Source organism: Canis lupus, chromosome 9, assembly GCF_011100685.1.
Source record: "Canis lupus familiaris isolate Mischka breed German Shepherd chromosome 9, alternate assembly UU_Cfam_GSD_1.0, whole genome shotgun sequence".
Classification (NCBI taxonomy): Eukaryota; Metazoa; Chordata; class Mammalia; order Carnivora; family Canidae; genus Canis; species Canis lupus.
The window spans coordinates 26,657,094-26,668,359 of NC_049230.1; the positions used below are offsets into that span (position 1 = coordinate 26,657,094).

Genomic DNA, 11,266 nt, shown 5'->3' on the forward strand with positions numbered 1-11,266 from the left:
GCTCCGCAGCCCTGCGGCCTTTTGGCTTCTTCACTCCCATGTTTGTCTTGGCTGAGAGCTGCTCAGGGCTTTTTGAAGCTGATTCCATGAAGGCAAAGCTGGGGGAATCAGGACACGGGATCACAGAAGAGGGAGCTGGAAGGGGCCTCAGTCGGGGTTGATGGCAGATCAGGCTGAGAACCCAGGACTCCTCATACATTGCTCACCCTAAGCAAGTGGGTGAGGGGTCTGACACAGGGCTGAAATCCACTGAACACTTGATGCCCACCTTCTCCAGAAAGGCATTTGGGGCCTCACAGGTCCCCAGAAGCTCACAGGTGTCTCCTGTTCTTGCTTTAGATGCTAACCAGCTTCCAGGGACTTGGCCCCACCAGCAGGTCCCCCCCCCGCACCCCCCATCCCCACCCCCACCCAGGCAGGGTCTAAGGAGTCCTGGCTGGCCTACGGGACTGGGCCAGGCCCCACCACAGCCAACCCCATAATCTCAGATCTTGATTCAGCTCGGCCTCCCCCAGAGGCCCAATGGGGACCCTCCCATGGCCTCCTCTGCACAGATGCCGACAAGTCACGTGTCCCACAGCTGAAGGCCCCCCCGTCTGCCTCCACCATCTGCTGAGGCCCCACAATTATTCTAAAACCCGGTGCAGTCTCACTCTGAGGGGAGAGTTCACACAGCCCTGTAATGTAACCCAGGCCCACGGCGGCTCAGGCGGGAGGGTCCCCAGCTGGGTAATGAGCCACCCGCTTTATTGAATTCCCTGGCTTGGTTCTGACTGAGCACTGCCTTTAGCCGAGGTGGTCTGGGTCTTCTGAGAGCCCATCTGAGCACCCTGCTTCTTGCTCCTTACCTTCTCCCTCCTCCCAAATAAATTTAAACCAAGGTTCAGGGCAGGGGGGTTCCCAGGCAGTTGGGCTCCTCCAGTGGTTTGGGAGAAAGTATGGCTGCCTCAGGTCTGGGGGCCCAAGCAGGGTGGACCAGAATGGGCTGCTGCCTCGACTCTGCTGGGGCTACCCCATGCAGAAACAAGACCTACAGCTCCCACCCCCACCCTGTCTCCTAAACCTACTGACTGTCCTCTCACCTCCTCTTTCTGGAGGCCTGGGCCCCGCAGAGGGAGGGCCTTGGCCAGGGAGGCTGCACTGTGGGCCAGGCCTTTCCAAGGGGATGTGTAGGAAAGTGCCTTCTGTGCTCTGGCTTGCAGACTCCCGGCTCAGGCTTCAGGACCCATCCCACCTCACGTCTGCAGCCCGGGGGCCTCTCTCCCCCTCTCTACCCCCAGCACTTGTTGGGACCTTTGAGAGGGCCTTCTCTAGTCTTATCATATGTTTATATGTTGTCCTCTCTCTCTGGACAAGGACTGTCATCTCCTCTCTGTACCCAGAACCAAGCACATAGTAGGTGCTTCAAAAACCATCAAATAAGGAAAGAGGGAGGAGATGCAAGAGGTTTGGTCTGTGCATGAGCAACACGGCATCTGAGATGCTGGCATGGCATCACCGTCATCCCCCACGTGTGTGGCTGGTCTCCAGAGAGGAGAGACCTGGCCCATTGGGAAAATGGTGTCAGCTGTGTGGCTCTGTGTTGTCCTGTCCAGGCCCCAGTGGCTGGGAAGTTGTTATGTGAAGGGTGAACCCGAGGTCAAGGGACACCCAGAGTTCACTGTCCGGGGTGACTTCTTACAGCTGCAGCTACAGCCGGTCTTGAACCCACCGTGGAGGGTGTGAAGGGGCTGTGGTGTGGGAGCTGGAGGGTATTCTTCTGAGTCCAAATCAGAGCCCAGCCCTCTTGTGACCAAGCTGTGCCTGATGCCCTCGGGGAGGGGGAAAGGCAGGTGACGCCCCCGAGGTAAGGCCAACCTGGACTCAGCCCAGGTTCTACTCCGCCAACACTCATGCTGGAGGGAGGGAGGCCTAGGGGGACAGTGGGAATGGGGAGCCCTCCTTTGGTACCAGGGGTGCGATGAGGGTGGGGTGCCTGCCAACCCTCCAGAGAAGGCAGAGACAGGGCAGCCAGATCTGAGGAACTGTGGGAGGGGCCCAGGAGGAGACTTCAAAGTGCTCCCAGAACAGCTTATAAACACTCTGCGCTGGCAGGGCGGCTGGCAGGGGCCTTTCTGGAGACGCTGGAAGCATGCATGGCTTGTGTGAAGAGCACAGGACTGGGGTCCCGGAGGGGAGGGCATGAGCTGCGGGAGCCTGGGCAGGCCCAGCTAGCCTCCTGTGACTTGGTTTCCTCTCTTGTACAACGGAGCTCCCAGCAACATCTCCCCGCCTCCCTCCCAGGGCTGGCGTGAGGGTCAGTGGGATGATGTAGGTGAAAACGCTGTGTGGGCTCTGAGCCCTGATCAGATGTTATTTATTATTCTGAGCTGTGTTTTGGTGGGAGACTTGGAAGTGCTGAGAGGGAGAGCCGGGGTGTCCTAGGCCCCTTCTTCCCCGATGCTGTTTTGAAAGTTCTTGGAGTGGAATGGCCAGAAATGGGGCCCTGGGCGGGAGAGAGGCCCGTGACTCTTGTAAGGGCTGAGCTGGGCGGATGGAGGCCTTTCCCAGTCAACCCCATGAGGTGAGCTAGAGGACCGGGTGGGGTGGAGGAGCTTCCCCTGCTTTATGCCAACCCCCCCGGCCCCCCCCCCCCCCGCCTCCTCTGCTCTGTCTGCCCCAGGCTCTCCCATCACCTCCAGTGGTCTCAGGTGACTCCCCAGAGATCAGCCTCCTCTCCCTGGATATTTGTTTTCATGTAACAGGGCTGTGACAGTTTTTCTAAGTCCTGCTTAGAAATGTGTCACCATCCATTCCCCTTTGTGATTTCAAAGGAGGCTGCGCAAACTGCACTCATCAAGTGCGGGGCTGAGGCCGGCTCCGAGCAGCTGGAGCACGGGTTTATGAAATTACAGGGAATTCAAAGCAGCCGGCGTCGCCCGCTGTCTGGCTTCATTACCGGGCCTGGCCTCGGAGGGAAGTTTATTCCAATAATTTAGGGGATTAGGATCTGACACCCTTCATTAGCTCTGTGACATAAGCAGAAAAGACAGATCTTGCAGAATGACCCACACAACGGGGAGAGAATTGGCATGGGGCTGGGAGAAGGCGACACAACACCCCTCGAGGAAAAATCTGCAAGGTGGAGAGAAGCATTATGCTGCCTTTTTACAGTCGAATGAGATGGCAAACCGTAGCCCTCAAGGGGACAGAAGACCTGGAAAAGTGGGGGCCTGGGTTCAGGACTCAGTTTCCCCACCTCAGAAATGAGAGCCCTGCTGGGGACCTCCCAAGTCTCTTCTGGCTCTGAAGTGGGCTCAGCCTACACCATCTCCTATCCCTGGGACGCAGCAGGTCGGTCACTGCTCCTCAAATCTTTGCAGTTTGGCCTTTCGGAGGTACCCATCTCTTCTGGGGATCTGTGTCCCCCCTCCCTCACACCCTCTGGGGGTCAAGTGACCCATGCAAACACATTTAGGAAGCTCACTTTTCGATGGTGTTGGAGGCACCTGATGTTTCCTGCCATAGGGGGCAGAAATGCTACCCCCCACCCGCAGCTTTCAACTCTTTCCCTGCCCTCTCCACCAATATAGCATCTGATCTTTCCACAAACTTCTTGTCCCCCCTGTAAAAACCAGAGTCGAAGCTGTACCTCGACAGCAGTTCTGACAGCCAGGTGGGCAAGGAGTGGTTCCCAAAGGCCTCTGCCCACATCCTGCAAGCTGGCGTCCCCATTTCCCGTCTTAACGTGGCATCCCATAGCTGTGCGACCGAGGGTGAGTTGCTTAGCCTCTCTGGGTGTCTTCTCCTCCGATCTGCCACGAAGGTAGTTGGTCCTGAGGATGCAGTGTCGTGATGCATATAGAGAGCCTGGCACAAACTGAGAGCCCCATAAATATTAGTGTTTAGTACTATTACGCCCATCGGCGGTGGCTGACCTTAGGCGAGTCCCTGGCCCTCTCTGGCCCGAAACATTTCCTTTGTAAAAGTGGGGGAATCCCAGACACATGAGAGAGCTCAGGAGCCCCGGGCCCGAGTGGTCATCAGGGAGACCGGCTGCTGCCCAGCGCCGTCCTGAGACACTTACCCCGTAGGTTTTCTTGGAGCCGCCGAGTGTGTCAGTCGAGGAGCGAGGAATGTGATACGTCCCGGCAGCTGGGGGAGCCGGGGGAGCCGGAGCATATCTGGTATGTGTCTCTGGAATGATTTGGGGAAAATTCACCGAAGTTGGAACTTGAGACGCGAACTGCCCGGCCCCCCGAGAGATAGGGAGCTGTCCGCGCGCACCCCCCGCAGAGGGACCCGGTGCGGGGGCAGGAGGCAGCTTACACAGCAGGCGCTGCTGCTCAGGCCCGCCCTGGAATGGCCGTGAACTTGTTGTTTTTCCACGTCATTTGCTCTCAAATGTACTATCGGGCCAGGCGATGCTAACTCTGCGGCTGCAGGTCCCTCCTGTAACAAGCGATCGTGTGTTCTTCGGAGGTGGCCACGCGGAGGAGGGGGCCCGGCCCCGGGGAGGTGGGGGAAAGGGAAACAAACCACTCCTTTACAGTGAGCTTGCGTGTCCCGGAGCCAGCTCCCCCCAAAGCACATGCCATTTCTGGCCCTTGAAGGGGTTAAAGGCCTCCTGGAGTCAAAAACAAGCAGGTGTCCCACCGTGCCAGATACGCCGCCTAAACCGCTTCCAGCTTTTTTTTTCCCTTCTGCAACAAGTCTGTGATCGGCCACGGGACAGAGGAGCCAGCAGCCTGCCTGTGACAGGCATCAGGTTAGCTCGCTCGCTCCCACTCGGGTGGCGCGCCCAGGATATAAATCCAGGCTCGGGCCCCTGCTGCGGGCTCCTCTCCCTGCACACTCAGGAGAGGGAGTTTCCTTGCAGAGACCTTCCCTTTATCTGAAGCCGCACAGCCCAGCGGGCTCCACTGACTTGGTGGAGGCGGCGGCGGCGGCAGCGAGGAAGCCCGCTGGGGTGGGGAGGGCAGGTGTCTGCAGCCCAGAGGAGGAGGCGGCCCTGGTGGGCCCCAGCCCCTGGCCTCGTTGCAGGGGAGGGCTCTAGCCACCGCAGACCACACCATGTGGGCCCCGGGGTGCTGCTGCCGGCTCTGGTCCCGCTGGGCGCAGGTGGCAGTGCTGCTGCTGCTGCTGCTCGGGGTGCCCCCGAGAGGCCTGACACTGCCGCCCATCCGCTATTCCCATGCTGGCATCTGCCCCAACGACATGAACCCCAACCTCTGGGTGGATGCCCAGAGCACCTGCAAGCGGGAGTGTGAGACAGACCAGGTGAGTGAGAATCCAGAAGACTGACATGGACCACGTGAGTGTGTTAGTGAGGGTGAGTGGGAGCCGTGGGGTGGGGAGACTCAGGGGCCCCCCGTAGGAAAGGTGGGAAGTTGGGAACGTGAAGGAAGTTGGGCCCCAGGCCTCATGGAGATAAATAGGGCGTGATGCCTGTCCAAGTCCGAGCCCAGAGGAAGAGGTGGGTGTGATGTCCAAGTTCATCAGGGATGGGGAATCCTGGGATTCCTGGTTTCAGGTTTGCCAAGGGCTCCTCTGAGCCAGCACTAGGCCAAGCACATCGCGTGGACAGGCACAGCCTTTCAGCCCCCCATCGACAGGTGAGAGCAGACACTCAGGACAGTGCAGCAAGCAGCCCAAGGTCCCACAGCCAGGGACGGGAATGTGGGCTTGACACCTGTGTCTCTCTGACATAGCTGAGGCCTCCAGGCCACCTCCCCAGGGGTTCACACCCTGACCCTGAGGTCAGGCCAGCCTGATGGGGAGAGTGAGCAGGAACAGCTCTGGATAGACTCTCTGGTTGTCCCTGGGAGGGGAAGTGGACTCAGTTTCAATCTGCCATATTCCTCTGTCCTCCCTTCTGCTCTCATTAGAGCAGCTGGGGCAAAGGGCAGGCCTGGTGCTAAGGACAGTTCTTTCCCAGATCCCGAGTCCAAGGGCTGTTCCTGCTGCTCCCCACAGGGGATGAAGAAGAGCCGACTGGTACCTAGCACCTGCCTGGGCAGAAGGCTGCCCAATTCCTAGGGCCCAGGGCTGGACTGGGCTGGGCATCACCAGGGAATATGAGAGATACTCCATTTGCCAAACGCATATAGTCTACAGAAAAGCCCAAGATTGCCCTGCAGAGAGCGGTCTCTGCCCCATGGTGTCTGGGGCACAGCTGTCAGACCTCTCAGGCCAGATGCTGTGAGTGAGCAATGGTGGTGCTGAGGAAAGGGAAGATAAGGAGTGGGAAGGTGCAGAGAATTCCCATTCAGCTGAGGTCAGAGGCTCATTGGCTACATTGGCAGTGAAATCTATTCCACTAGCACAGGCTGGCCTGATAAATCAGGTGCAGCATGGGACAGCGAGACTCTGGCTGATTCTGTGTGTGTTGGGGAAAAGGTACCTGTGTGGGGCGAGGGACTCATTTGCCTACGTGTGTATTCTGGGCCCTCAAAGCCAAAACTGTTCTAAGGGGTCCTTCTAGGTTTCCTGTGCCCAGAGATACCTTCCCCAGGTTTCTGGGGACTGGAACTTTCATGGACTTTAGGGTCCTAAAGGAGCTTCCCGGGCCAGTCTCTTAAAGGAATTTTATGAACCTTGGGCCCAAGAGTGGATGCTCCTATCCACACTCAGTCCCTCCCGCCCTCCACCCCCCACTGGGTTTCTCACCCTCAGACCCCCAGCTCCGAGATCTGCCCATCCCTGTCCCAAAGCCTCCCCTGGTGTGGCCTAGAGCCTATGCCAAGCAAGGACTGCGAAACAAAGTCCCCATTCTGAGCTGAGAGGGGGAAAACAGTAAACAAGTCAAGCAGGCAGGCTCCACACAGCTCGGGTGGGGGATATCTCCCCCTCTTAGCTGATGTGGAATGTCAAAGAGGCTGAAATAAAAGTCGGAACCACAAGAGGCCAGCCCTAGTGGGGGTAATTCCCAGAGCTACTACCAGGGCGGAGGATTAGGAGCGCTGCCCGCCTGCCCAGTGGGGACGAGGTGTTATTGTCGAAAACACCACGTGAAATCCTTGTTTGTGTCGGCCCCAGAGCATGTTGCTAATTTCGAGGAATTAAACTAATGCCTTACGTGGCTCCACAGCGAATCAAGGGGGGATTACAGCCCTAGTAAGTCCTCGCTGACGGCTTTGCTGACCCTTGCCACCCAAGGGGGGGCTGTTTCCCTTGTTGATTTGTCCCACACGTCAGAGCTGAGCACCTGCGCCTGGCACAGCCCTCCGAGGTAGACCTGGCATCCCCGGGCCTGTGCCACCCGCCCTCCACAGAGCTGCCGTTCCCGACGCGTGTGTAGCCGCCTTGAGCATCTGTGCCAGAGGTGTCCGATTTTTCCTCCTTAGGCTTTGGTGTGACCTCTTCAATTCGGCCAGGGCATCCTCACCCCAGTGGAAAAGAGACAGAAAGGCAGGCTCATTTGTTCCAACCTAGACCTCCTTTGTGGTAACCCTATGATGTGGAAGACACGATCTCCTTTCAGAATCCCATCTACCTGGAGCTTGAAGCCCTTTTCTGCCACTTGCCTAGTCTCTGGACGTGGGCATCACTTTTCTGAGTCTGCATTTTCGTCTGTAACATGGTAGTCAGAGAACTTCCCCTCTCAGAGGTAGGTGGCCTGCCTCTTCTCACAGCTCTGTGACCCTGGGCAAGTCAAGTTACCTGATCTCTCTGTGCCTCAGTTACCACTACCTGTGAAGTGAGGATAATAGCTGTGCCCACCTCACAGGCCCATGATGAGCAGGAGGGAAGTTGACAGGTACAAACGTTCTCACAAGAAGGCCTGGTAAGTGACAGCGGCTACGGGTCCGCTAGCTCCCATCACCATCTGAATGTGGGGCTCCCGGTAGGTGGGGAGCTCAGTTCCCTTCCTCAGAAGCTGTGGGGGTGGGGGCGGGGAGCCTCGCTCAGGCCTCTTGATCTTGCTCCCTGCAGGAGTGCGAGACCTATGAGAAGTGCTGCCCCAACGTGTGTGGGACCAAGAGCTGTGTGGCCGCCCGGTACATGGACGTGAAAGGGAAGAAGGGCCCTGTGGGCATGCCCAAGGAGGCCACCTGCGACCACTTCATGTGTCTGCAGCAGGGCTCCGAGTGTGACATCTGGGACGGCCAGCCCGTGTGTAAGTGTAAAGATCGCTGTGAGAAGGAGCCCAGCTTCACGTGCGCCTCCGACGGCCTCACCTACTATAACCGTTGCTACATGGATGCTGAGGCCTGCTCTAAGGGCATCACGCTGGCCGTCGTCACCTGCCGCTATCACTTCACCTGGCCACACACCAGTCCCCCGCCACCTGAGACCACAGCGCGCCCCACCACCGCCTCCCCAGAGACCCCCGGGATGGATACGGTGGCCCCCGCTCTGCTCAACCACCCTGTGCACCAGTCGGTCACCGTGGGTGAGACGGTGAGCTTCCTCTGTGATGTGGTGGGCCGGCCCCGGCCTGAGATCACCTGGGAGAAGCAGCTGGAAGATCGGGAGAACGTGGTCATGCGGCCAAACCACGTGCGGGGCAACGTGGTGGTCACCAACATCGCCCAGCTGGTCATCTACAACGCCCAGCCCCAGGACACTGGCATCTATACGTGCACAGCCCGGAATGCTGGCGGGGTCCTGCGTGCCGACTTCCCACTGTCAGTGGTCAGGGGGGGTCAGGCTGCGACCACCTTGGAGAGCGGCCCCAACGGCACGGCCTTCCCCGCGGCCGAGTGCCTGAAGCCCCCCGACAGCGAGGACTGCGGCGAGGAGCAGACCCGCTGGCACTTCGACGCGCAGGCCAACAACTGCCTCACCTTCACCTTCGGCCACTGCCACCGCAACCGGAACCACTTTGAGACCTATGAGGCCTGCATGCTGGCCTGCATGAGCGGGCCGCTGGCCGTGTGCAGCCTGCCCGCCCTGCAGGGGCCCTGCAAGGCCTACGCCCCTCGCTGGGCTTACAACAGCCAGAGCGGCCAGTGCCAGTCCTTCGTCTACGGCGGCTGCGAGGGCAACAGCAACAACTTTGAGAGCCGCGAGGCCTGCGAGGAGTCCTGCCCCTTCCCTCGGGGGAACCAGCGCTGCCGGGCCTGCAAGCCAAGGCAGAAGCTCGTCACCAGCTTCTGTCGGAGCGACTTTGTCATCTTGGGCCGCGTGTCTGAGCTGACCGAGGAGCCCGACTCGGGTCGCGCCCTGGTGACCGTGGACGAGGTCCTCAAGGATGAGAAGATGGGCCTCAAGTTCCTGGGCCAGGAGCCGCTGGAAGTCACCCTGCTCCACGTGGACTGGACCTGCCCCTGCCCCAATGTGACGGTGGGCGAGACTCCGCTCATCATCATGGGTGAGGTGGATGGTGGCATGGCCATGCTGCGGCCCGACAGCTTCGTGGGGGCGTCCAGCAGCCGGCGGGTCAGGAAGCTGCGCGAGGTCATGCACAAGAAGACCTGCGACGTCCTCAAGGAGTTTCTCGGCTTGCACTGAAGCCCCCCGACCCCCGCCCCTCCCCAGCCCCCTCCCCCGCCCTCATCTACCTATCCACCCCTCACGCCTCTCAGTCCACAAACTGGGCAAGGGCAGGTTAGACAGTCTTGGGCCAGCAGGGAAACAGCAATCAGTGCATCAGAAAAAATCCACCAGAGGCTCTTAGATCAACTTCTAGTCTTTGGGTTCAATCAGGGGTCTGTATCTTCTTTAGCTGAAGGGGACAAAGGGAGAAGCCAGTAGACACCTGGAAGCTATTCCTGATGACCAGTCAGCCTGGGCATTATGACCTTCTCTTTGCTGGTCGGCCCACAGCCAGCGCCCAGCCGGGCTTCCAGAGATGGCGACTGCGTGGTCACGGGAATCATGGAATGAATCTGTTTGCCAAAAGGGTAGGTGGGGAGAGAAAGCATGCAACTTGCCCTGAGGTGGTGGTGAGCCTGTGCTTCGGTCAAATTGGCTCTGTGGACTCTGAGGCCACCATGGCACCAGCAGAATATACAGTTTTCATGCTTCTCCTTGGCTTTATTGATTGGTTCATTGATTGTCAATTTATTAATTTAGCTCTGCTCAGTCTGACTCAAGGGACATTTTCGGAACACGTACCGGGAGCCAGGCGCTAGGACACAGAGAGATATTAGTCACTGCCCAGCTCCTGGTGACTGATGGGAATGTCCAGACCCCAGAGTCCCCCCGGCCTCCCCAGGGCCCCCAGAAGCAGACCCATGGCTGGCCCTCCCAGCTGTCAAATGGTCCCATTTGAAGGACAGGGTGCTTTCAACTGCCACTGGCTTCCTTGGACAGAAAGCAGATAGAAGCCCCAGGATCTGTTTTGGTGGGAAGGGAAATAAAGGGAAAGTCAGGATTGGGGTGGGAAGCTCCCTGAAAGAAAGGAGGGAGGAGGGGAGTCAGGCTTGGGAAGGAAAAGGAATGTTGCTCGATGCTTCCATCTGGTGGTGGCCTTGGGAGCTGCAGGGCCCTGAGGGCGGCTCCAGGCGAGAGCAGGGAGGGCAGATTTGGGGTTGCGGCAGCTTGTTGGTGACTTCTCGTTTCTGTGCAGGTGCAGCCACCCCCCCCCACTCCCCCCCCACACACACATACTAGATAAAGGACTTGGGAAAGCCACTGTCAGCTCTACATCTGCCCCCCTTTCCTCCTCAGCCCTTCATTCTGTCCGGGCCCCCCCCAAAGCTGAAGAAGGTCATTGTGGGGCATCCTTGTTTCTTCCTCAAATGTAGGGAGGAAGATACCGATTAAAAGTTCATAGTATCAACAGCCCTTCATGTGTGATTTCTTTGGTTTAGTGTGGGGGAGGGGGCAGTGGTGTCATTTGCTCTGGTGACCTTGCAGGAGGGATGTCTGGCCAATGGGACCATATTTGGGTGATGGAGGGACACTAACATTCGCTCCACTTTGGAGTTCTGAGTTTCCTTAACTGGGTGCTCCCCACAGCTCAGGAAGGCTTTGGCCAGAGAGGCCAGGTGACTTACCCAAGAACTCAGAGGGCAGGAAGATGGGGGATGTAGGCCCAGATGTTCTAACTTAGGTTTCAGGCTCCCTGCCCATCACGATAGCATGGCGGGCCAGGGGCAGACTCCAGACCCTGGCACTGATGGTGTCGTATTTAGAAGCACAAAAGTGGAAGAGACATGAATAGGGCAGGAAGAGGCAGGACACTCAGCCAAAGCTCCCTATGGGCCTGGGTGAGGCCTGGTCCCAAAACCCTCAGTCATGTGCTCAGTTCTCATGATGGGGATAACAGCACCTTTACTCTCAGGTACTTGGGACTATTTCCTGTCCCTGGGTATGTGTTCAGGAGCCCATGGCGGTG

The 11,266-nt window shown here is 58.5% G+C and overlaps 1 protein-coding gene and 1 non-coding gene across 4 annotated transcripts; one reads left to right on the top strand and one right to left on the bottom strand.

The window, feature by feature from the left end:
• Positions 1-2,898: 2,898 nt before the first annotated feature.
• Positions 2,899-6,538, bottom strand: LOC119873290. The gene is made up of 3 exons (XR_005364496.1): positions 4,309-6,538; positions 4,067-4,176; positions 2,899-3,859 (listed from the first exon to the last, which is right to left on the bottom strand). It is a non-coding gene; the product is annotated as an uncharacterized LOC119873290 (transcript).
• Positions 4,075-10,713, top strand: WFIKKN2 (WAP, follistatin/kazal, immunoglobulin, kunitz and netrin domain containing 2). 3 transcript variants are annotated; one of them, XM_038547711.1, is made up of 4 exons: positions 5,136-5,259; positions 7,326-7,588; positions 7,709-7,765; positions 7,915-10,713. In XM_038547711.1, the coding sequence occupies exon 4, from the start codon at positions 7,984-7,986 to the stop codon at positions 9,433-9,435; it is 1,452 nt and encodes a 483-aa protein (XP_038403639.1). In that variant the 5' UTR covers positions 5,136-5,259; positions 7,326-7,588; positions 7,709-7,765; positions 7,915-7,983; the 3' UTR covers positions 9,436-10,713. The 3 variants fall into 3 exon arrangements, with proteins under 3 accessions (XP_038403637.1, XP_038403639.1, XP_038403638.1); XM_038547710.1 differs by having other exon boundaries at positions 7,326-7,765; XM_038547709.1 differs by lacking the exons at positions 7,326-7,588; positions 7,709-7,765 and having other exon boundaries at positions 4,075-5,259.
• Positions 10,714-11,266: the final 553 nt, after the last annotated feature.